Consider the following 25,977-nt stretch of genomic DNA (forward strand, 5'->3'; position numbering starts at 1 on the left):
AATTTGGGCACATGGGAGTTAACCCTTTATAGGCATGCTAGCCTTGTTACATGTAATTCCTGTGGGCTTCACCATGGAGATTCTACATATGTAATATGACTGTATGAGGACATCACATGTCCATGTATGTTTTGTCAGCTACATTGCAGTTTGTCAATGTATGTGTGTTTTTCGTATATCCAGCGATTTTAATTGGTTTTTAATAAAATTATATGTTGAACCCAGCACCCTTTTTTGTTGTCCACGATTTTCTCCCCTTGTTCTTTGACTGTGATAGACCAGCAGCCCACGTAGGGGGAGGATGGGCACTCATCTGGGGCAGCTCCTGCGAGGCCTGCATGGAGGGGTTGAAACCAGTCAGGCAGTCAGGGCAGAATGAAGCAACCTGACCTGTGGGTAATTTCTTCTTCAGTAAGAGCAAGAGTAGTGAAAAATAATAGTGTTTGGGCAGGAGCGAGACTCCCTGGAATTACGCATAAGGCGATAGCTTGGGGTCTGAGGGCTGCTGAGGAGTGCTGTGCCTGAGTAACAGAAAAAAAGAAGGGAATTTTGTTTACTTACCGTAAATTCCTTTTCTTCTAGCTCCAATTGGGAGACCCAGACAATTGGGTGTATAGCTATTGCCTCTGGAGGCCACACAAAGTATTACACTTAAAAGTGTAAGGCCCCTCCCCTTCTGGCTATACACCCCCAGTGGGATCACTGGCTCACCAGTTTTAGTGCCAAAGCAAGAAGGAGGAAAGCCAATAACTGGTTTAAAGACCAATTCAATCCGAGGAAACATCGGAGAACTGAACCATACCACATGAACAACATGTGTACCCGAAAAAACAGAAAAACCCAGAGAAAACAGGGCGGGTGCTGGGTCTCCCAATTGGAGCTAGAAGAAAAGGAATTTACGGTAAGTAAACAAAATTCCCTTCTTCTTTTTCGCTCCTAATTGGGAGACCCAGACAATTGGGACGTCCAAAAGCAGTCCCTGGGTGGGTAAAAGAATACCTCGTGATAGGGCCGTCAAACAGCCCTTTCCTACAGGTGGGCAATTGCCGCCTGAAGGACTTATCTACCTAGGCTGGCGTCTGCCGAAGCGTAGGTATGCACCTGAAAATGCTTGGTAAAAGTATGCAGACCCAATCAGGTAGGTGCCTGACACACCTGCTGAGCCGTAGCCTGGTGCCGTAATGTCCAGGATGCACCCACGGCTCTGGTAGAATGGGCCTTCGGCCTTGAGAGAACCAGAAGCCCAGTAGAACTGTAGCCTCGATCCCCCGAGCAAGGGAGGATTTGGAAGCTTGCGACTGTTTACGCCGACCAGCGACAAGGACAAAGAGTGCATCCGGGTGGCGCAGGAGCGCCATGCGGGAAGTAGAACCTGAGTGCTCTCACCAGAACCAACAGATGCAAATCTTTCTGAAATTGATGGACTGGACGAGGACACAAAGAAGGTGAGGTGATATCCTGATTGATATGAAAGTGGGATACCACCTTAGGGAGAAATTCCGGAACCGGACGCAGAACTACCCTGTCCTGGTGAAGGACCAGGAAGGGAGTTTGTATGAGAGCGTTGCTAGCTCGGAAACTCTCCTAAGAGACGAGACCGTTACTAGAAGGCCACTTCCCGTGAAAAGCGGGAAGGGAGACATCCTTCAAAGGCTCGAAAGGCGGCATCTGGAGAGCAATTAGAACCTTGTTCAGATCTCAGGGCTCTAACGGCCGCTTGTACGGAGTGCTGAGAAGACAAACTCCCCGTAGGAACGTGCGTACCTGAGGAAGTCGTCGTTTCTGAAAAAATACAGATAGCGCTGAGACTTGTCCCTAAAGGGAACTGAGCGACAACCCATTTTCCTACCTAGATTGCAGGAAGGAAGGAAACATAGACGATGCAACCGGCCAGGGAGAAACACCCTGCGCCGAGCACCGAGATAAGAATATCTTCCACGTCCTGTGGTCAATCTTGGCGGACGTTGGTATGCTAGCCTGTCTCATGGTGGCAACCACGTCCTGAGGTAATCCTGACGACACTAGGTTCCAGGACTCAATGCCACACCATCCGGTTGAGGGCCGTAGAATTCAAATGGAAGAATGGCCCTTGAGACAGCCAGTCTGATTGGTCTGGTAGTGCCCCCGGTTAGCCTACCGTGAGGCACCACAGAACCGAGTACCACAACATCCTCGGCCAATCTGTAGCGACGAGGATGGCGCGGCCGCAGTCGGTCTTGATCTAGCGCAGTACTCTGGGCAACAATGCCAGAGGTGGCACCTAAGGTAGCTGGAACTGCGACCAATGCTGAACTAAGGCGTTTGCCGCCAGAGCTCGATGATTGTGAAACCGTGCCATGAAGCTGGCACATTGTTGTTGTGCCGTGACGCCATTAGATCGACGTCCGGCCTCTGTCAGCGGCGCCAGATCTCCTGAAACCCGTCCGGGTGAGGAGACCATACTCTTTCGGCCACACCCCAGCGACTTAGGAAGTCAGCTTCCTAGTTTCCACACTTGGGATGTGAATTGTGGATATGGTGGATGCCGTGTCTTCCACCCACATCAGAACCTGCCGGACTTCCTGGAAGGCTTGCCGGTTGCGCGTTCTTCCTTGGTGGTTGATGTATGCCACCGCTGTGGAGCTGTCCGACTGAAGTCGGATATGCTTGCTTTCCAGCCGCTGTTGGAAGGTTTGTAGGGCAAGATACACTGCTCTGTGTTCAAGAACATTGATCTGAAGGGTGGACTCTTGCTGAGTCCACGTACCCTGAGCGCTGTAGTGGAGAAAAACTGCTCCCCACCCTGATAGACTCGCGTCTGTCGTAACTATCGCCCAGGATGGGGATAGGAAGGGCCTTCTTTTTGACCAAGAGGTGGGAAGAAGCCACCACCGTAGAGATTCCTTGGCCGCTTGAGAAAGAACGACGACTCTGTTGAGGGACGTCGACTCCTCGTCCCATTGGCGGAGAATGTCCCATTGTAGTGGACGCAGTAAAACTGCGCGAAAGGAACTGCCTCCATTGCTACCATCTTACGTAGGAAGTGCATGAGGCGTCTCAATGTGTGCGACTGGTTCTTAAAGAAGAGCTTGCAGCCCGTAGTGAATGCTGTTTGTCTAGCGGAAGCTTCACTATCGCTGAGAGAGTAAGAAACTCTATGCCTAGATATGTTATCGATAGGGTCGGGGTCGGATCTGACTTTAAAAAGTTGATGATCCACCCAAAACTCTAGAGAGTCTCCAGCGCAACGTTCGGGCAGTGTTGGCATGTTTCCTAAGAGAGTGCCTTGACAAGTAGATAGTCTAAATACGGGATCACAGAGTGACCCTGAGAGTGCAGGACTGTGACTACTGCTGCCCTGACCTCGGCGAAGACCAGTGGGACCGTCGCTAGCCGGAAGGTAGAGCTACGAACAGAAGGTGTTCGTCTCCTATAACGAAGCGTAGAAACGCTAGTGCTCTGGATCAATCGGCACGTGTGGATAAGCATCCTTGATGCCTAATGATGCTAGGAAATATCCTTGGGACCTTGAGGCGATGACATGGCGGAGGGATTCCATCCGGAACCGCCTGGTGTCCACGAGCTTGCTGAGCATTTTTAGATCCAGAACGGGACGGAACGGCCCGTTGTTATAGGTACCGCAAAGAATTTGGGGTAAAAACCGTGACCTTGTTCCTGAAGAGGAACGGGGGTCATCACTCTTTCTGCCTATAGAGTGCACCCTGTTTGCAGAAGAGCAGCGGCTCGGCCGGGAGGTGGAGAAATTCTGAAGAATCGAGTTGGAGGACGAGAAGTGAGCTCTATCCTGTACCCGTGAGACAGAATGTCTCACACTCAATGTTCATTGACCTATGGCAGCTAAATATCGCCAAGGCGGGAGAGCCTGCTACCGACCGAGGCCGCAAGTCATGAGGAAGCCGCCTTGGAAGCGGGTTTTCAGACTGTCGCTTTTTTGGGCGTGACTGAGCCCGCTAAGAATCTGAGCTCCTCTGATCCTTTTGAGTCCACATTGGACGAGGAAAAATGGGACCTGCCCGAGCCTCGAAAAGGCCGAAAACCCCGACTGCCTCTTGCTCTGTTGGGGTTTGTTGTGTCCGGGCTGAGGAAAGGATAAATCCTTACCCCTGGACTGTTTAATGGTTACATCCAACGCTCACCAAACAGTCGGTCAGCAGAAAAAGGCAACTGGTTAGGCAACCTTTTTTGGAAGCAGAATCTGCCTTCCATTCACTTAACGAGCAGACCAGGCTCTGCTTAAAAACACGGAGTAGCAGAGGCTACCGCCGCACGGTTCGCAGAGTCCAGGACAACCTGAATCGCGTAAGAAACAAATGCAGACATTTGAGAGGTTAAGGATGCCACCTGCGGCACAGATGTACGTGTAACCGTGTCAATCTGTGTAAGACAAGCTGAAATAGGTTGGAGTGCCCCAAGGGAGAGAATGCCGGAGCCAACAGTGCGCCGACAGCCTCATAGATGGCTTTCGACCAGAGATCCATCTGTCTGTCAGTGGCATCTTTGAGTGCAGTTCCATCTCCCACTGCAACTATGGATCTAGCTACAAGCCTGGAGATTGGAGGATGCCGCTTGGGACACTGGGTCCAGTCCTTGACCAAGTCAGGGGACAGGGATAACGTGTATCCTAAGCCGTTTGGAGAAGCGCATATCTGGATAAGCGTGGTGTTCCTGGACTGCCTCTCTGAAGGCAGAGTGGTCCAGAAAAATACGTGAAGCTGACTCCTCCACTGGAGGAGCTGTGAGAAATAACCCACATTCTATAGATGAACGCTATAAGATTATTTACTATGGCGTCACGATCAGGTGTATCCAGATTGAGAGCGGTCTCAGGATCAGAATCCTGAGCCGCTACTTCCGCCTCATTACACAGCGAGTCCTTCTGCTAGGACCCTGATGAAACCGAGGCCGCTCATAGTGAGCCCGCTTAGGCTGTCTGGGACTGACGTCCGTGCAGAGCCGTGACTCTGGGATGCGTGTGACATTCCCGGAGCTGTTAGTTGTTCACACTGAGGGGGGCCATGGATCAATGATTCAACAGTGCCCATATTGTGAGAGACATGTCCGGACTGCTAGGCTTCTAGTATCATAGCCATAGTCTCAGAAAAACTGTCAGTAAATACTGCAGACACCGTCCTCATCCCCTGGCCATTAGTGCATACAATGGGAGTCTATGTAACCTGCCGGCCGTATAGCCGTACATGCTGTACCAGCTGTATAGAAAAACATGTGGTTCTGCACCTTTGTTTTACACAGAGAATATGCTGATAACTCCTCCGCATAATCCAGGAGGGTATATACAACGTGCGACCAAACAGTGCAATATATATAGTACAAGCATATCTATAAGTGCACTTCTGCACTAGTGGGGTTAGCACCACAGGTGCTGCTTAACGCCTGTTGCAGCGATTGTGTGACTATCAGAATGCCAGGGTCTTCCACACTTGTCTCTGTATCGTACAGATACTGACACTAATGGCTGCCGGCGTCCTTGTAGAGAAGGAAGCCGTGGGCGTGCCTGAGAAAGTGCGGGAATCCGGATTCACAGTGCACACAGTGAGAGGGGTGGAGTATGCAAAACATACTCCAGCTCTCAGCGCTGCTGTGCTATGCAGCGTCACGCCCCTACCCTGACTGTCAGGGCTGTGGGCGGTAACGAAGGGAGACTAGGCCCAGAAGCCGGGGACTCGAGTTAACAGCGCGGCCGCCGTAAAAGCGCGGGCCGCGCTGAAGTCCCCGGCGCACCACAAGTGCCAGCCGCGCCGCAGTCCCAGCGGCCGGCGCGACCGATTCCTAGAAGTGGCCAGCGTCCCGCCCCTCTCCTGACTGGCAGGTCTGGGGGCGGGAACGAACGGAAGCAGGCCGCAAAAGCCGGGGACTCTAGTTATCAGCGCGGCCGCCGTAAAAGCGCAGGCCGCGCTGAAGTCCCCGGCGCACTACAAGTGCCAGCCGCGCCGCAGTCCCAGCGGCCGGCGCGACCGATTCCCAGAAGTGTGCCTGCTTCAGCGAAGCTGAATGAGGCCATGGCACAGGCGCCGCAGCGCTGATGTCCCCCGGCGCACTACAACACCCAGCATGCTGCGGTGTGAGCGCCAAATGCACGGGGACACAGAGTACCTTGAGGAAGCAGGGCCATGTCCCTGATGTACTCCGCTCCATCCAGCATCTTCTCCAGGGGCTGTAGATGGAGCACGGTCTCAGTGCCTGGAGACCGGTAAATCCCACTTCACCCAGAGCCCTGTAAAAAGGGATGGGGAAGGAATCAGCATGTGGGCTCCTGCCGCCGTACCCGCAATGGGTACCTCAACCTTACAAACACCTCCGACATACAGTGGGGTGAGAAGGGAGCATACTGGGAGCCCTTAGTATGGGCCCTCTTTTCTTCCATCCGACATAGTCAGCAGCTGCTGCTGACTAAAAAGTGGTGCCTCCTTCGCACAAAGCACAAAACTGGTGAGCCAGTGATCCCACTGGGGGTGTATAGCCAGAAGGGGAGGGGCCTTACACTTTTAAGTGTAATACTTTGTGTGGCCTCCAGAGGCAATAGCTATACACCCAATTGTCTGGGTCTCCCAATTAGGAGCGAAAAAGAAAAAGAAAAAAAAGCAGAACAGCCTGGACCAGCCGACCTGATCCTGGGAAGACATCATTGTTCTGTGCAGGAAATCTGTGGATTAGCGTGGAGCCACAATGACCATGAAGTCAGTGGGGAAAAAGGCGCCATAGAGAGGCGAAGGGGTGTGGATCCGAGAAGGGCGCACAACCCTTTTCTATTTAATTGTGTTTCCCATATGCATTTTATAAAGGCTAGACGTAAATGTATGCATTATTAAAGGGGTACTCCCCGGATCCAAAATTATATATTTTCTATAGGATAGATAAAAACTCATCACTGGCGATGTCCGATTGCTAGGATGGCTACTATTCCATAAGTCACTAAGTTATCCCCAATGATAGGGGATAAGCTTACATTCTAGGCAAACTCATTTTAGCACTGAATTTGTCACCAAATTGTTCATGCTGAACTGGACACATGATGTTGTAGTGGCTGCAGGGCGGAATCTTTTTTTTTTTTTTTTTTATTTCCTTCTCTATTGCAGAGATCTTAGCAATCATAGTATTTGGCATCTAATGAGTTAAAAGAAAAAAGAAAAAAACAAGTTAAGTTCAAGTGGGTGCTTTTATTTTATCAGATTGGAATAAGTACATGCTCCTAGTGAAAACTATCTAGGATGCGGACCAATCATAAGCAGGCAGCAACACACTTGAGAAAGAACACATTCTCATCATAGCTTAGAGCGGGTTTCTCAGTGTGTGAGATGTAATGATAGGGCTCTGCCTCACACTCCTGCATGAGACAGTGGGGGGGGCGGAGTTTAGCCGAGTCACATTACACACCCTTCTATTAGCTCTCCTAATTGCATCAATATCACTCTTATATCTGTTATTCTAAAGCAAATTTGTATTTTTTTTTCAGTGAGATCAGGCTGTCATTAAATCTTACACAGGTATCTCTGAGCGAGGCAAAACGGCTATCGCAATTATATGTTATATACAGAGTATATAGAACCCCCGTGTGGATGAAGAAAGTGGGAGTGAGAACAGATTCCAAGTGTCCAAAATGTACTGTGGAGGAAGCCGGGATCATGCACATGTTGTGGGAATGCCCGTGTTTACAAGGGTTCTGGATCACAGTGTTAAATTTAATTCAATCAGTGATGCAAGTGGACCTAGCCAGAAAACCGCTGGTGTGTGTGCTGGGCTATGTGGATGAAGTGGGGGCGGATGAACAAGAGAAACTGGCAGTGGCACGATTGTTGTATGCAGCAAGGAAACTAATTGCCTTGTATTGGCTATCTGAAAAAGCACCGACACGTAAGGACTTTGTTGAAAAAGTGAAGAACAGCTTGTCCCCCTGCCATAGAGATAGTTCTGTTTCATATAACTTGTTCTTTTTTTTTTTTTTTTTTTTTTTTTTTACTGCACTATTCTAAGTCCTGTTGTGTATAAATACGTGACTCTTCAGATTTTGTGTTATACCATGCCTGATGAAGAGACCTGAGTAGTCTCGAAAGCTTGCAATTATTACCATCTTTTCAGTTAGCCATTAAAAGGTATCAACCACTGAGGACTCTCTGTTCTTTTAAACAATTTTTTTATATTAAAAGGGGAAGGAAAACTCAATATGAGAAGATCTGGAGCAAGTGGCTGGACTTTCCAGGATTAGCGTCATTTGATCTACTGAAAGATAGGATATTTAGACTATAGGTAGGAAAGGAAAGATCGCAGTGGCTGAGAACTAAGGAGGGCAGGTCATTATGTGAATAAAGAGGGATGCAGAGAGTGGAGGGGTGAGACTGTCGACCGGAAGAGGGTGGGGGGAGGGGGTATGTGTGAGGACTACCCTCACAATTTGTTATGTTTATGAAAGTTTTAAAATGCAATAAAAATGTATCTGATTTAAAAAAAATCTTACACAGGGGTAACCTGCCTGCTACTCTTGCTTAAAAGGGGACCTGTCAGGTCCAATATGCACCCAGAGCCACGAGCAGTTCTGGGTGTATATTGCTAATCCCTGCCTAACTGTCCATGTATACACTAGCATAGATAAAGAGATCTTTAGAAAAAGTATTTCTAAAGATCTTTTATCGTATACTAATGAGTGTGGACTAGTCCCCTGAGCGTTGCTTCCCTTGTTAGTCGGTTCCATTAGCATGTTCGTACATCCCTGTGGGTGTGTCAGAGGATGATCTCACTCACCTCTCCGCTGCCATTGCCACCCAACACTGGATTTCATCTCAGTGCGCATGACCCTGGAGTTTCGGTCATGTGCACTATGACCAAAAGTCCAGGATAATGCGCACTGAGCCAAAATCCAGGGCCGGCTGGCGATGGCAGCAGAGAGGTGAGTGAGATCATTCTGTGATGCTGCACATTCATTAGCATGTTAGCACACCCACAGGGGCATACTAACATGCTAATGGGGCCGACTATCAAGGCAAGCAATGCGCTTGGGACTAGTCCCCGAGCTCATTAGCATACGATAAAAGATCTATAGAAATACTTTTTCTAAAGATCCCTTTAGCTATGCTACCAGATGCAGGGACTGTTAGGCAGGGATTAGCAATATGTACCCAGAACTGCTTGTGGTTTTGGGTGCATATTGAACCTGACCGGTTCCCTTTAAGATGTAATGACAGCCTGATCTGCTCTCACTGCATAGCCATTATAAGTGGAGTACAACAGACATTTATGTGATTACTGACACTTTTGAGCTCTCATCCCCGGATAGGTAGTGTGCGGGAAGTACATGAGAGTTTATAGCGTTATGAGAAGAGCGCTGATTGACGGGTTTGTAATGTGACACAGCTACTCTCAGATGTGCCCACCCCACCCCAGAAACCTTATTTGAAAGGTGCTCATCATCTGTGCTTTCTAATCATGAAGGAGGTTAGACAAGGACATCAGGCTGTCCGTATACATTTCACGCAAATCTTCTCTAAACTATGGTGGGACATGTTGTTCTTTCCTTTCAGTGTTAATGCCTACCTATGATTGGTCAGTGTCATACAGGGGAAGAAATATACGACCCCAGTAAAAACGAACAACAACAAAAAAAAAACAAACAAAAAAAGTTAATTCATCATGTGCCAAGTATGATGATTGCTAACATCTCCGCAAGAGAGAGGTGAAATAAGAAAATATAAAAATGTTTTATTCCGCTCTTCAGCCACTATTACATCGTATGTCCAGTTCAACATGAGAATGTGGTGAAAGGTCCTCCTTAATTTTTCTTTGTATGTAGTTAGATGTCAAATTAATGGTTTAAGTCAGGAATTGAGTTGTTTTGCGCTGAATAAGGCCTCATTCAGATGTCCGATGTTCTTGTACGAGTGCTAGATGTAGTCTTCATGGATAGCAGTTGCACCCGAGTCTACAGAGCCATTCACACGTCCATGATTTTTCACGGACTGAATGGTCAATGGAAAACTGACCTGAGGGTCAGATTAAAAATGGTAATGCAAATCTATGGGTCCGTGGGAAAAGAAAAAAAAAAAAAAAGAAACAAAAAAAAAAATCAGACGGCACTCTGGTGACATCTGAGTGCGCTCTGATTTTCACCGCCTGTCAGAATGTAGACGTTGGAGAAAAACGGATTTTTGTGTACTCACCGTAAAATAATTTTCTCTTAGCCATCATGGGGGGACACAGGACCATGGGTGTTATGCTGCCTATCCATAGGAGGACACTAACCAAATAAGGTACTGCGAGAACCAAGGCCCAACAGGGCAACAGGGTGGGTGCTGTGTCCCCCAATGATGGCTAAGAGAAAATGATTTTACGGTGAATACACAAAAATCCGTTTTTCTCTGAGGCCTCATTGGGGCACACAGGACCATGGGACGTCCTAAAAGCAGTCCATGGGTGGGAAAAATAAAAAGACAACGCAACCCAAGGACTAGGAACCAGTACCAGACAGCCTGGAGCACCTACTGAGAGAAGGTGCTCTACTGTCTTTTGCAGAATTATCCTACCCAGATTCGCCTCAGCTGAAACCTGGGTATGGACTCTGTAATGCTTTGAAAACGTATGTAGGCTAGACCAGGTCGCAGCCTTACACACCTGTTCCACTGAAACCTGATGCCGAATGGCCCACGAAGCGCCAACTGCTCGCGTGGAATGAGCCCAAAGCCCACTAGGAATGGGCTTGAGTTGCAAGCAGTAGACTTCCTGGATCGCAGAGCGAATCCAGCGAGCCAGAGTCGCCTGTGAAGCTGCCTGTCCCTTCTTAGGCCCCTCAGGAATGACGAACAAAGAGTCCGTTTTCCTAAAGGGGGCTGTCCTGGATATGTAATATCTGAGAGCTCTGACGAGGTCTAACGAATGCAGAGACCTTTCCACCCTATGAACTGGGTGTGGACAAAAGGAAGGCAGAATAATGTCCTCGTTCAAATGAAACGGGGTAAGAACCTTTGGAAGAAAATCCGGAAGGGGGCGCAGAACCACCTTGTCCTGGTGAAAGATCAGAAAAGGCTCGCGGCAAGAGAGTGCTGCCAGCTCCGAAACCCATCTGATGGACGTAATTGCCACCAGGAATGTTACCTTCCAGGACAGAAGAGCAAGGGAGGATTCCTTTAGAGGTTCAAAGGGAGACCTCTGGAGACCGTCCAGAACGAGATTGAGGTCCCAAGGGTCCAGCGGCCGTTTGTACGGGGGAACTAGATGGGAAACGCCCTGGAGGAAGGCCTTGACTTGTGGTTTTTGAGCCAGGCGGCAGTGGTAGAAGATTGAGAGCGCTGAGACCTGCCCTTTAAAAGGGAACTGAGAGCCAACCCCGCTTGCAAGCCAGACTGCAGAAAGTCGAGAATTTTGGGGATGGCCAGAGGCACAGGCTGGACGTTAGTTTCCCTGCACCATGAAAAGAAGATGTTCCACGTACGATGGTAAATGCGGGATGAAGCAGGTTTTCGGGCGCTGATCATGGTGGAGATAACCGCGGGGGAGAATCCCGCTCTTGTTAATACCCAGGTCTCAATGGCCATGCCGTCAGCTTCAGGGCTCTGGAGTTCTGATGGGAAATGGGCCCTTGGGTCAGAAAATCTGGGATGTCTGGAAGGCGCCACGGTACGTCTGCGAGCATTTGTACTAATTCGGCGTACCAGGCGCGCCTGGGCCAGTCCGGTGCTATCAGTATCACCGGGACTCCCTCTGCCTTGATCTTCCTGATTACCCGCGGCAGCAGCGGTAGAGGTGGAAATATGTAAGGCAGGCGGAAGTGGTGCCAGGAGCAGACTAGAGCATCCACGCCGATGGACTGCGGGTCGCGTGACCTGGCTATGAACACGGGTACCTTTGCGTTCAACCTTGAGGCCATTAGATCCACGTCTGGTGTGCCACAGCGAGTGGAGATGTGTAGAAACACTTCTGGGTGGAGAGACCATTCTCCGGTGACCAGGCCTTGGGGACTTAGAAAGTCTACTGCCCAGTTCTCTACCCCCGGTATGTGTACCGCTGATATCACTGACCCCGTGGACTCGGCCCAGGTGAGGATCTTGTGGGCCTCGAGATAAGCCGCTTTGCTGCGGGTGCCCCCCTGCCGATTGATATAGGCTACAGCTGTCGCATTGTCCGATTGGACTCGAATCTGACGACCCGCTAGCAGAGGGCAAAACGCCCTGAGCGCGAGTAAGATCGCGCGGATTTCCAGGATGTTTATGGGTAGGGAAGACTCCTGGGTAGTCCAACGTCCTTGAGCAGTGTGGTGCCGGTACACTGCTCCCCAGCCTAGGAGGCTGGCGTCCGTGGTCAGGACCAGCCAAAAGATCTCCCCTTCGATAGGGATGAGGACCGAAGCCACCAGCGGAGTGCGTACCTGACTGAAGGCGTCAGGTGAAGATGTTGAAGATGTCTGTCCGGGGAGAAGGGGCTCTTGTCCCAGGCCGCCAGAAGGGCTAGCTGCAGTGGGCGGAGGTGAAGTTGAGCAAAGGGTACTGCTTCCTTAGCCGCCACCATCCTGCCGAGCACCTTCATGCTGAATCAAATGGAGCGAGACGGAGGAGGTAGAAGGCAGCGTACCGCTCGTTGAAGAGCGATCGCCTTGTCCAGGGGGAGATAGATCAAGCCCCGACGGGTGTCCAGGGACATGCCCAGGAAGGTGAAGGATCGTGATGGGATCGGGGATGATTTGTTTAGATTTTACTAGTCACCCTAAGCGGGATAGGGTGTCCACGGTGATCTGTACGCTGGTTGAGCAGTCGCGGAAGGAGGGGGCCTTGATGAGGAGGTCGTCCAAGTAAGGGAGAACGACTACTCCCCTGGCGTGAAGGCCGCTCATGGCGGCCGCCATGACTTTGTGGCAAGGCCGAAGGGTAGAGCTACGAATTGAACGTGGGAGTCCTGAACTGCGAAGCGGAGGAACTTTTGGTGATCTGGGGTGATGGGTATGTGCAGGTACGCGTCCTTGATGTCTATGGAGGCGAGGAATTCCCCTTCAACCATGGATGCAATAATGGACCTTAGGAACTCCATTCTGAATCTCCGTACATGCACATGTTTGTTCAGGTGTTTGAGGTCCAGGATGGGTCGAACAGACCCATCCTCTTTGGGGACCACAAAGAGGTTGGAATAAAAACCCCTGTACTTCTCGTCGTCCGGGACAGGTATTATCACTCCTGATGTTTGGAGCGAGTGGATTGCTGAGAAAAAAGCTTTGCGTTGTTTTCGAGTCTTTGGGGGGTTTGAGAGAAAGAACCGACTCAGGGGTCGGGTCCTGGTAACCGGAAGACACAAGGTCTCGCACCAATTTGTCGTCTGAGGCGGCAGCCCAGATGTGCTGAAAGAGCCGCAGTCGACCTCCTACAATGAGTGTGTCTTCCGGGGCGCCGAAGGATTCATAAGGGGGGAAAACGTCGTGGACGAGTCTCCCTAGTCCTGGACTGTTTCGGTCTAGGCTGCCATGACGAAGTGCGTTTCGGGGAGAGCTGAGAAGGTCGGTCCCTGCGTAGTCCGCGGCTGGTGGCGGGGACAGCACGGGATGTCGACCAACCAATGAGTACCGAAGGAGCGGAACGAAAAGTGTGGACGTCCGGTGAAGGTCGGCCTGGACTTCAGCTGGGAGAGGGAGGTACTCTTTCCTCCCGTGGCGTCAGAAATGAGCTTGTCCAGACGTTCGCCAAACAATCGGTCTGGAAAAAAGGGAAGGCCCGTGAGAGACTTCTTGGAGGCAGAGTCCGCTCGCCATTGTCGGAGCCAGAGAGCTCTACGGATGGCTATGGTATTTGAGGCGGCAAACGCCGCGCAGGTAGCAGCATCCATGGAGGCCTGCATGAGGTACTCCGACGCAGCGGCAATTTGAGCTGTTACCTCTGTGAAGGTATGAGTGAACTGGGATTCCTCAAGCGAAGTGTTAAGGGATTCTGCCCAGACCAAGATCGCCTTTGCGACCCACACAGAGGCAAAGGCGGGCGAGAGGGAGGAACCCGCAGCCTCAAAAGCAGAGCGGGCGAGGTGCTCCACCTGTTAGTCGGGTCCTTGATGGAGGAACCATCGGGTAAAGACAGGAGCGTCTTTGTGGCAAGGCGGGAGACCAGGCTGTCGACCGAGGGCGGATCGGCCCAGCCCTTAGGGGCAGGTGAGGCAAAAGGGTACTGGGACTCCATGAATTTCGGTTACCGAAGCGCATGTCAGGCTTCTCCCTTTGCTTTGTGAAGATATCCTGAAACTCTGGGTTATCAGCGAAAACCTTTTTTGGGGTTTCCTTGCCCTCTTAAAGGAGACCGCATGGTCAGTGGTAGTGGATGGGGGATCCTCCACATACAGAGTTTGGTTGACTGCTGCAATAAGGGAGTCTATTGCAGTTTCATCATCTGGGGAGGATGAAACCAAGGAATCCTCCTGGTACAAACAGCATTCTCCCTCCTCCAGCTCTTCAGAAGCCGTGGAGCGTGTAGGAGAGCCTGCCCTGTGTGCTCCCGAGGGAGAGCCATGGGGGCCATGAGAGAGTGCTGGAGACACCCGGCCCTGTGCTCTTTTCCTGATCCCTGCAACCGGTAAAGCATGTGCCCGGATTACCTCAGAAGAATCCTCCATAGGGGTATCCTCAGGTTGCGTTCCGTCCAGGGACCCAGAAGGGTGTGGAGGACGACATTGCATAGCCAGCACCAGGTTCTGTGACAGTTTTTCCATGGATTGGGACAGAAACTGTGCCCATTCCGGTGGGCTGGGAGCCCTAGGCTCTGGGCTGACGGTTGCGGCGGTGGCGGCGGGGGGGGGGGTCTTGGGGGGCTATAGGGGCACAGGACTTACAGAGAGAAGAGGTAGCTCAGCATGGCAGGCAGTGCAGGCTGAATAATCTCTTAGTACCCTTAGAATTCTGCATGTTCCTAATAGGAGTATGCCAGGAGGGGGAGCAATGCTCAGCAGAGCTACAAGTGAAGCAGGTACCTCACCAGAATCAGCCGATGGCCCTGCGTCCTCAGGAAGGAGTAAGCTCTGTGGAGAACTTTGCACGCTTTCCTGGGGGGGGGCTTATCGCAGCCCGCGGGGCTTAGCGCTAAAAGAGCACCAAGAAGAAGTCAGTGTGCCCCCTGCTGTCGGTAGCAAAAAACGGCGGGAAGGGAGCTTCTGTGACAGTTTTTCTCCCCCTCCCTCCAGTCAACACACAGTTTGTCACCGAGGATTATCTCGGCCGGCTTTCCTGCAATCAGACTACGCAGCTAGAGCAAATAAGCAGAGCAAATAAACAGTGTGAGTTCCTGAGCTCTGGGCCCTCCCCCCGCCACCGGTAAATTATCTGTGCAGGATTTTCTGCAAACAGCGAGGGACTCCTCCCCCCCCTTCCCTCCTCCAGCCAGCACGCAGTTAGAGAAAAATTAACACTGTGTGTTCAGGATCCCTGGGGCTCTCCTCCTTGCAATCAGCAAGGGACTTTTTCATAATAAATACTGTAAATTCAGTAGTCCTGGGAGCCTTCCCTGCAGCGTCTTTTCTCCCTTTGTCTGGGAAACCAGTCAGGGGGGATCTCACCTCAACACTGCCTCAGTCCAGGCAGTGGAAATAGCAGAGTCAGCTTGCTGTGTCCGGCCACACAGGTGTCATGTTCAACTCAGACCCTGCAAATTGTGCCTCTGCCCTGGAAAAATCGATGTCTGTGGGACCCGTCGTCCAGTAAAAGGCAGCCCAGGATCCAGCGTCGCAGGAGGAAATACGTGGAGGCAGCAATCCGCGTTCCCGCCTGTTGATGGTATTGGGAGATCGGTCCCAAAAGGAAACAGTCGCCCTCAAAAAGTAACAAAACCTTGAAAGATGTGCCTCCTACAGACACTAAGCTAAAACTGAGGTTGCCTGGCCCGGCCAGGGGGTGTATACTGCAGGGGAGGAGCTATGCTTTTGCATCTACTTAGTGTCCTCTTATGGATAGGCAGCATAACACCCATGGTCCTGTGTCCCCCAATGAGGCGTCAGAGAAACCATTTTTTTCTCCATGTGCAAGAAAAACGTATGACACTCGGATTAAACTCTAACCTAAAAATTTGGTCCGTTTCTCTCATGTGTTGGGGAAAAAAAAAAAAAAGATGCCTGAATGAGGCCTAATTATATTGAATAAGGAATAATTTATTTCAGATTAGAAGTCACTGTGATATTACATATCTATACATAGAGGACAGTAGTGGCTAGTGATAGATCTTGCACGACTCTAGGTGTACCTGTAGCGCAGGTCCATTTGCAGACAAGGATGGTAATGATGTGCTACTTGCAGTGATAACACCACCTGCAACCCTTAGTAGCGTAGTGCCGGGCTTCTGTGTCTGAGAGGTCACTGGCAATGACTTTAGTACATTTTCAGATATTTTTACCAATCCAGGTGAACTACTGTTTGCCTGAAATGTGATTGAAAAAATAAGACCACAACCAAATATCAGTAACACATACAAATATCATGGCTCTCCTTTCCTTAATTCTTACACTAATCCAAGCTATAAACAAGGCTTAGAGTAAGATATATGTATTTACTAAAACATTTCTTAAAGGGATGGTGCACCCTTTTTTTGGTGTCAGGGTGATGTGTGGGTCATTGCCCTGACCACTGAGGGAGTGCAGAAGTCACGCTCCGACCCTAGCGAGAAAGAAGAAGAGCAGCCAAGGAGCCAGGAAGCAGTACAGAGGAGCAGCGGAGATCAATCGGAGTGCGAGATAGATTTTAAATCTATATCCATTTCTGTTCAAATTTATGCAAAATGAAGAATGAGACCTGGATATTATGAGATAATATCATATGACGTTTGCTCTGGAGATTGAAACATATTTAAAAATGTTTCAAACTAATTCACTTTAGGCTAATTGTTACATAAAACATTTAAACAGACAGCTATGGAATTCTAATTTTATAAAAGGATTTAAAAATACTCATTCTGGTTTCATGGATCATTCACTACAGAAGGTATGGCAGCCTAAAGGAGCTGTTTTATGTTCACCTTTGGTGTCAATTTCATATATTTATTATTACTTAAACGCATGTATATGGGACTAAAAAACAATTTTGCAATTGGGTTTGATCAAAAATTGTGCACAGTTTGGTTTTTACGGTCTCTTTGTTTCTCCGACCATTCAAATTTAATGTGGTCAGTGGTAATAAATCAGCTGTAAGGACTCAAAAAAAGACAGAAAATAGTACAAATTGTCTATCTAAACTCACTCTGATGTCAGGAATAGACAGGGCTACAGACATCGGCTACAAAAGGGGCACGTTTTAATGAAACCCAATTGCCAAAAAAAATCTTTAGCACAAAATATACACGATTAAGTTACAAAAAAAATTGTCTCCAAAAGGTGGACAATGCCTTCAATACTTATTATTGAGTTCAATGTATGCAGTTCCCTCTTGTGCTCCCTCTAGTGGTGTCTGAATGATATGAATTCATGTGTATGTAGGGAATTAAGAGATTTGCAGCAAGAAATAGTTTTAAGAGTAGAGTAGACAGAAGGCAGGACAGACGATAAAGCGATTTCTATACAAGGCTTAACCTGTTGAACTAGGCAGTAGACAAAGTGATGGCCCTCCTCACCTGTGTAATAATGGTGCCTTTCTGTCCAGAAGTTATTTTCAGAGCTTGTGGTCCCGGTCCAGAGGCTCCTGCACTTCCTTGAGCTGCCACATTTGAGGCCACTTGCTTTCCAGACGCTTGTGCAGATGGCTGACCAACTAAAAATGTTCCCTGCCAAACACACATTATAATATATCCAGTAATTATTAGTGCTAAAATAGATTACATTTTTCACTTTTTATCTGACTAATGTTTATCCCTCTAAAATAGAAGGTCACCAAAGATTAAGCAGATATAATTGTGTCAAAATAGGATTTTTGAGTTAAAATAAAAATGGAAAACTCCAGCCATCCCCAGCCAGTGCTGGTGTACTTTCTTGCAACAATGAAGCGGTCGAATGCTGGAACCAATCACAGGCCTCAGCTATATACGGTATAAGACCAATGGAGTCAGTGATTGGCTGTAGCGGTCACATGTGTAGACAGTACTTTATCACTGCAGCCAAGCAAACAATGCCAGAGCGGCAGGGGATAGAACTGGTCAATACAAATTCTTGTTATTGTATACCAGTTCCTAGTTAGGTCAAGATTCTTATTTTATAAAACCCCTTTAACAAATCGAATGTTTTTCAATTGTCGTTTGAAAAAAAATGGCCATACACATTACACATAACTGATGATTTAGCTATTAATGTGTACATGGGTGTCCCAACTCTGCCCGACAGGTGAAGAAGTGGGAAGGAAGAATTGGGAGATCAGATCTTAAAAGAAGTTGACCCACCTCTTTTGTCAAGCCTACAACCTGCAGTAACCCTCAGTCTGATATAGCGCCGCACGACCAGCTCTACCATAACCTACTGTATCCTCACCTATCCCTTGTAGACTGTGAGCCCTCGCTGGTAGGAACCTCTATCCTCCTGTACCAGTCTGTGCCTTGTATTGTTTATGATTATTGTACTTGTCCCTATTATGTATTCCCCTTTCACATGTAAAGCGCCATGGAATAAATGGCGCTATAATAATAATATTATTATTATTAACTACTTGGACAACCCCTTCTCATTTCCCATGTTCGACCCCATAAAAATAAAAAACACCTCTTCATTCCTCCAGCGAAGTTGTAACTCACTTTCGCAGGGTCCACGTGACATTCTTATGACACATGAGCTCCACGACCAATCCACGCCAGCTTCTGTCTCCCCGCCTTCGGACACATAAGTAATTAACAGGAAGTGAATGACTGGGCTGTGGGTGCAGTTTCACCAAATGTCACAGCCCAGCATCGCTCATGCTTGCGGCGCTCTGCAGTGAAGGAGAGAGCGTGCAAGATGCTGGGCTGTGGCGAACGGGGAAACTTTGCCCACAGCCCAGTCACTCAGGAAGACTGGGTCCCGCTTCGGTGACGACAGGTCAACTTCCAATTCCAGACATTGACGTGACATCATCGGACATCAGAGGTCACTGCAGCCGGGGGTCATGTAATGGGGATGAGCAGACAGCGATAGCGCCGCTCAGAAGTAGGATTAACAACAGAAGGTATTTAGAAAAAGCCTTCCGTCACAGCTTTACATCGATGTGGCCACTATGCTTTGTAGTGGATCACCTCTTTAAGATGCTTTCAAACTGAGTGTTTGAAACTAACATTACAATTAAAACTCATGGTTTTTGGAGAGCTGCTGATTCAAAAACTCCTTAAAAAAACCCCAAACCAATCCAAAACCTTATGATGACCACACCCTGCGCTCCAGCACAGAGGCACTGCTGGCCGTTCAATGTGCAGGTAGCGGCATCACCGGCTTATAATAAGTTAATATGGCAGTGATGTCGCTTGTTGCACAGCGGGTGCTTAGGAGCAGCATTGTGCCAGCTCTCTGCTGAGATAACTGCTCTCTGAGAATTGTCAGGCCACACACCTACCTGAGGAGTCTGTTTGAGGATGTAGGAGGTATATGTGAGGTGCTGGGGTAGCCCTGAAGTAGTATTTCCTGTGCCCGAGCTGCCACTTGTAGATGCCCCTGATTGGAGATCTGAAAAACAGGTCATGATGAGGTTGAAGGTATGAATCCTGTGCTGTACACAGCTTTTACACAGGGCCAAGACCTACATAGTGGTATCCTGCAGAGGAGACGCCGAGCCCTGTAGTATTTTGTATAATACAAAAGCCCCCGTAAAAACCTCCAGGAATGTGAGGAAACCAGGGTCCTCATCATGAAAACAGGTTTATGTCTAACAATCAATGATATTAGATAATGACTAAAAAAAGCAAACAACAAAAAGATGCCCAGGACCTTTGCACACATACACACACGCATATATGTACACATACAGACATACATACATACACATGTAACCTATTCAGACTACAAATTGTAGTCTTATAACCATGTACAGATGTGTCATAATACATGAACACAAAATAATGATCCTGATTAAGCAAAAACCAAGACTATTAAGCCAGAGCTACTTTTGCAATTAAAAATCCTGCAAATTACAGGAAGAGAGTTATTGCCAAATTTTAACAGAAATCCTTTCCAAAAGGAGTACTCATATCTTAAAGAGAATCTGTCACCAGGTTCTAGCTACCCCATCTAAGAGAAGCTTGATAAAGGGGCAGAGACCCTGATTCCAGCGATGTGTCACTTAATAGGCTGCTTGTTCCAGTTATAAAATCTGTTTTAATCTGCTGCAGATCTGACAGTTCTCGGAATGCTGAGCCCTGTATAACCCCTACACCACCACTGATTGACAGCTTTCTGTGTTTACTGTGCATAGGCAGAAAACTGCCAACCAGCGATAGAGTACAGAGCTCATGAAAATCAAGGACTGTAGGCAACAGGTTTACTAGTCGTCTCATTATAATCTTCTTCTGGTAAACCAGTGATTTCATCAAAACTACAGCAAGCAGCTCACTAAGTGACAAATCGCTGGAATCAAGGTCTCTGTCTCTACATTATGCTGCTCTCAGGGTAGGTGATAAAAACCTGATGTCAGATTCCATTTATATTCCCAAAACAAAGTATCTGGGTGGCACAAGTTATTGTCAGTTGTCTTCTATTACAAATAATGTATTATATGCAACCTAAGGAGTCACTTACTGGCAGTGTTGGCAGCTCGGAGAATTGCCCCTTGAGGTATAAGCAGCAGTTTTCCCTTTCCAGATGTATTCTTGCTGTTAGTGGTTAGGTAGAGTTTGGTTCCGGGTGGAAGATTTGCCAAATTACCTATATTTGATGATGGCAACTGTAAAGTTGCCATAACTTAATAAAAAAAAAAGAAAAAAAAAATTCATATAAAAAAAAAGCAATACGTTTTAAAGAAGCAATCATTTTTCAAGAAATATCTCCACAGAACTGCAAAAGCTACTGCATAACGTCTAGTGAAGTCACAAGACAGTATTTATCATCGACACATGGGATTTAATTAAAGTAATCACAATCTTAACGGATCCGTGTGTCCGTTCTGCTGCACCCTGGAAAGGTCCTATTCTCATCTGTTTTTGGGGATCAGAATTAGGCGTGTAATGTATGAGCCACCATTAAATACAGATGGTACTTGGAAGTAATCTGTTTGTAAAGGTTGAGTTTTGGCATCCGCACACCGGCATCTGAATGTGCCTTTATTATATAAGATAATCAATATTATAGCACCATTTATTAGGGGTATACATAAAAAGAAGTACAATAATCATGGACAATACAAGACACAGACAGGTACAGGAGGATAGAGGTTCCTGCCCGCGAGGGCTCACAGTCTACAGGGGCTGGGTGAGGATACAGTAGGTGAGGGTAGAGCTGGTTGCGCAGTTGTGTAGTGGACTGAGGGTTATTGTAGGTTGTAGGCTTGTTGGAAGAGGTGGTTCTTCAGGTTCCTTTTGAAAGTTTCCACGGTAGGCGAGAGTCTAATATGTTGGGGTAGAGCGTTCTAGAGTATGGTGGAGGCACAGGAGAAATCTTGTTTGCGATTGTGGGAAGAGGAGATAAGATGGGAGATGAGGAGATCTTGTGAGGATCAGAGGTTATGCGCAGGTAAGTACCGGGAGACTACGTCACAGATGTATGGAGGTGACAGGTTGTGGATGGCTTTGTATGTCATGGTTAGGGATTTGAACTGGAGTCTTTGGCCAATGGAAAGACAGTGAAGGGATTAGGAGAGAGGAGAGGCCAGGAAATAGCAGGGGAGGGGAGAGGTGGATCAGTCGGGCAGTAAAGTTTAGGATAGATTGGGTGGATGCGAGTGTCAGAAAGAGGCTACAGAGCAGTAAGTTACAGTAGTCAAGGCAGGAGATGATGAGGGCAAGCACTAGTGTTTTTGCAAAATCTTTGTTGAAGAATGTACAGATCCAAGAAATATTTTTGAATTAGAGTTTACAGGAGGTGGAAAGGGCTTGGATATGTGGCTTGAAGGAGAGAGCAGAATCGAGAGGCAGCAAGCATGTGGGACTAGGTAAAGGGAGTAGCCATTGATTATGATGGATAGATCTGCTGAGGGGTGGGGGGGGGTGTTGAGTGGGACGAGGGAAAGATGATGAATTCTGTTTTAAGGGTTTAGAAATCGAGCGGATGAAATAGTAGACAGACATTGTGGAATTCTGGTGCTTATCTGGTAATTCTGACACTTATCCCAATTGATGATAACCTCATGAAATAGCCTTATATATTGAGGCTGGGACTATGTTCACATATCCAGTAACCATCAGCAGCAATCCATTGTCAAAAATGTTGTGCAGACAAAACCTTTATGTTAGGTTTTAAAAACGGATTTCAGCTGGATCAGTTTTAACCAGGGCTGTGGAGTCGGTAAGCCAAACCTTCGACTCAGACGCCTCAATTTCCCTTGCACCGACTCCGACTCCCACATATATTGCTTATGGTTAAGTGAAAAATGTATTGTAGTGCAATGTTAACATCAGTCATTTAATTATTTTTATGATACAATAATCAAGATATTTAGATAGAACATAAAATATATTTAGTGGAATACAACTTTAGAACACAAAAAACTGTGATAAATTGTAAATATGTAATACACTATGTAATATACAGTAGATTACATATATATCGTGTGTGTATATATATATATATATATATATATATATATATATATATATATATTACATAGTGTATTGCATATTTACAATGTCTTACAGTTTGTGTTCTAAAGTTGTATTCCGAAAAATATATTTTATGTTCTAAATATCTTGATTATTGTATCATAAAAATAATTAAATGTCTGATGTTCACATTGTACTACAATACATTTTTCACTTGAATATAAGAATTATACTAAATGTTATTTTATTATTTAGTATATTTTTGTTGAAAACTGTTTTTTGCCACTTACATAGTTTATTATATAGTGTTATATATACAGTATATATAGTGTTATATATACAGTATATATTGTGTTATATATACACACTATGTAATACACTATGTAAGTGGCAAAAAAAGAGAATTTTGTTTACTTACCGTAAATTCTTTTTCTTATAGTTCCATATTGGGAGACCCAGACATTGGGTGTTTAGCCTCTGCCTCCGGAGGACACACAAAGTACTACACTCAAAAGTGTAGCTCCTCCCTCTGAGATTATACACCCCCTGGAGAACCAGATCTAGCCAGTTTAGTGCAAAAGCTGAAGGAGAATAGCCACCCACAAGTAAAAACAGAGCAAGAACCGGAACAACCGGAGTCTCTGTCTACGACAACAGCCGGTGATAACACACGGAACAAGAAACTGCCAACAGGCAACAGGGAGGGTGCTGGGTCTCCCAATACGGAACTATAAGAAAAAAAATTTACGGTAAGTAAACAAAATTCTCTTTTTCTTTATCGTTCCTATGGGAGACCCAGACATTGGGACGTCTCAAAGCAGTCCATGGGTGGGAATAAACAGAAAAAACTGAGAAGTAGGCGGAGCCTAACTTCACAAGTGGGCGACAGCCGCCTGAAGGATGCGTCTGCCCAAGCTCGCATCTGCCGAAGCATGAGCATGCACTTGGTAGTGCTTTGAAAAGGTATGCAGGCTAGTCCAAGTGGCAGCCTGACACACTTGCTGAGCCGTAGCCTGGTGTCTGAAAGCCCAAGAGGCACCGACAGCTCTGGTCGAGTGTGCCTTGATCCCCGGCGGGAGAGGCACCTGAGAACACTGGAAGGCATCCGAAATGGTTGACCTAATCCAACGGGCTAAGGTCGGCTTAGAAGCAGAGAGGCCCTTACGCCGACCTGTGGTTAGCACAAAAAGAGAGGTGCACCGCCTAAGAGCAGCGGTGCGAGACACATAGATTCGGAGCGCCCGCACCAGATCCAGAGTATGCAACGCTTTTTCAAAGCGATGAACAGGAGCCGGACAAAAGGAAGGTAGGGTAATGTCCTGGTTAAGGTGGAAAGGAGAAACCACCTTAGGGAGAAAATCCGGAGTCAGACGGAGAACCACCTTGTCTTGATGAAAAACCAAAAAAGGTGACTCCGAAGAGAGCGCAGCTAAATCAGAGACTCTCCTGAGGGAAGTTATGGCCACTAGAAAGACCACCTTCTGTGAAAGACGAAACAAAGAAACCTCCCTAAGAGGCTCAAAGGGGGGTTTCTGCAAAACCGTGAGAACCAAATTGAGGTCCCAGGGATCCAAGGGCCGCCGGTAAGGCGGGATGATGTGAGACGCACCTTGCATGAAGGTGCGGACCTGAGCCAGTCAGGCGATACGCCGCTGGAACAGAACTGACAAAGCTGAGACTTGTCCCTTGAGAGAGTTGAGGGATAGTCTTAGCTGCAGACCGGACTGTAGAAAAGACAGAAGGGTCGGCAAGGAAAAAGGCCAAGGAGAATGGCCGGAAGAGCGACACCAGGACAGGAAAATCTTCCAAGTCCTGTGATAGATCTTGGCAGAGGAAGACTTACGGGCCCGAGTCATAGTGGAGATGACTTCAGGGGGGATTCCAGAAGCCGTCAAGATCCAGGACTCAAGAGCCACGCCGTCAATCTGAGAGCCGCAGAATTCTGGCGGAAAAACGGACCTTGTGAGAGAAGGTCTGGACGGTCCGGAAGATGCCAGGGCACCTTTACGGACAGATGGAGCAGGTCTGGGTACCAAGCTCGCCTGGGCCAGTCCGGAGCAATGAGGATGACTCGATGGCCCTCCATTCTGATCTTGCGCAGAACTCTGGGCAAGAGAGCTAGAGGGGGAAACACGTAGGACAGACGAAACTGGGACCAATCTTGAACCAGAGCGTACGCTGCAAAGGCCTGAGGATCGTGGGAGCGAGCCACGTAAACCGGAACCTTGTTGTTGTGACGGGATGCCATTAGGTCCACTTCCGGAGTGCCCCAATTGCGGCAGATTGACTGAAACACTGCCAGATGCAGGGACCACTCGCCACTGTCCACGGTTTGACGGCTGAGATAATTTGCTTCCCAGTTTTCCACGCCTGGGATGTGGACTGCGGATATGGTGGACTTGGAGTCCTCCGTCCATTGAAGGATGCGTTGAACCTCCAACATTGCCAGGCGGCTGCGTGTCCCGCCTTGGTGATTGATGTAGGCAACCGCTGTCGCGTTGTCTGACTGGACTCGGATGTGCTTGCCCGCCAACAGGTGGTGAAAGGCTAGGAGAGCTAGAAGCACAGCTCTGGTTTCCAGCACATTGATCGAGAGGGCTGACTCGGACGGAGTCCAAGTGCCCTGCGCTCGGTGGTGGAGACATACCGCTCCCCAGCCGGATAGACTGGCATCCGTGGTGAGGATCACCCAGGACGGGGCCAGGAAGGAGCGCCCCTGAGACAGAGAGAGGGGCCGAAGCCACCACTGAAGAGAGCTCCTGGTCTGTGGCGACAGAGCCATTAGCCTGTGCAAGGAGGAAGGCTGCTTGTCCCAACAGCGGAGAATGTCCAGCTGCAGAGGACGCAGATGGAACTGGGCAAAGGGAACAGCCTCCATTGACGCCACCATCTGACCCAGCACCTGCATCAGGTGCCTGATGGAATAACGGCGGGGCCTCAGTAGAGAGCGCACCGCCAGTAGGAGGGACTGCTGTTTGACTAAGGGCAGCTTCACAAGTGCCGGCAGAGTCTCGAACTGCATCCCTAGGTACGAGAGCCTCTGGGTCGGAGTCAGAGTGGATTTGGGCAGATTGACAAGCCACCCGAATTGGGCTAGAGTGGCGAGAGTGATCGAGACACTCCGCTGACAGTCTGCGCTGGATGAAGCCTTGACTAGAAGGTCGTCCAGGTAGGGAATCACTGCCAACCCCTGGAGGTACAGAACCGCAACCACTGCTGCCATGACCTTGGTGAATACCCGAGGGGCCGTGGCTAACCCGAAGGGGAGAGCCACGAATTGGAAATGTTCCTCTCCGATTGCAAAACGTAGCCAACGCTGGTTTGAAACTGCAATTGGCACATGTAGATAGGCATCTCTGATGTCGATGGATGCCAGGAAATCCCCTTGGGT

At 48.3% G+C, this 25,977-nt stretch overlaps 1 protein-coding gene across 3 annotated transcripts in view; it reads right to left on the minus strand.

Annotated features, from left to right (window-relative positions):
- YEATS2 (YEATS domain containing 2) overlaps positions 1-25,977 on the minus strand; it is a 234,585-nt gene that overhangs the window by 60,558 nt on the left and 148,050 nt on the right. For 2 of the 3 annotated variants that reach the window (XM_075340905.1, XM_075340904.1), the window contains exons 16-19: positions 20,632-20,793; positions 19,454-19,563; positions 17,559-17,708; positions 16,200-16,373 (exon numbers count right to left, since the gene is read on the minus strand). In XM_075340905.1, the coding sequence (XP_075197020.1) occupies positions 16,200-16,373; positions 17,559-17,708; positions 19,454-19,563; positions 20,632-20,793 (596 nt within the window). The remainder of the gene's footprint in view (positions 1-16,199; positions 16,374-17,558; positions 17,709-19,453; positions 19,564-20,631; positions 20,794-25,977) is intronic. The other variant, XM_075340906.1, reaches the window with a different exon arrangement.

The sequence above is a fragment of the Anomaloglossus baeobatrachus genome, chromosome 3 (assembly GCF_048569485.1).
Source record: "Anomaloglossus baeobatrachus isolate aAnoBae1 chromosome 3, aAnoBae1.hap1, whole genome shotgun sequence".
NCBI classification, from domain to species: Eukaryota; Metazoa; Chordata; class Amphibia; order Anura; family Aromobatidae; genus Anomaloglossus; species Anomaloglossus baeobatrachus.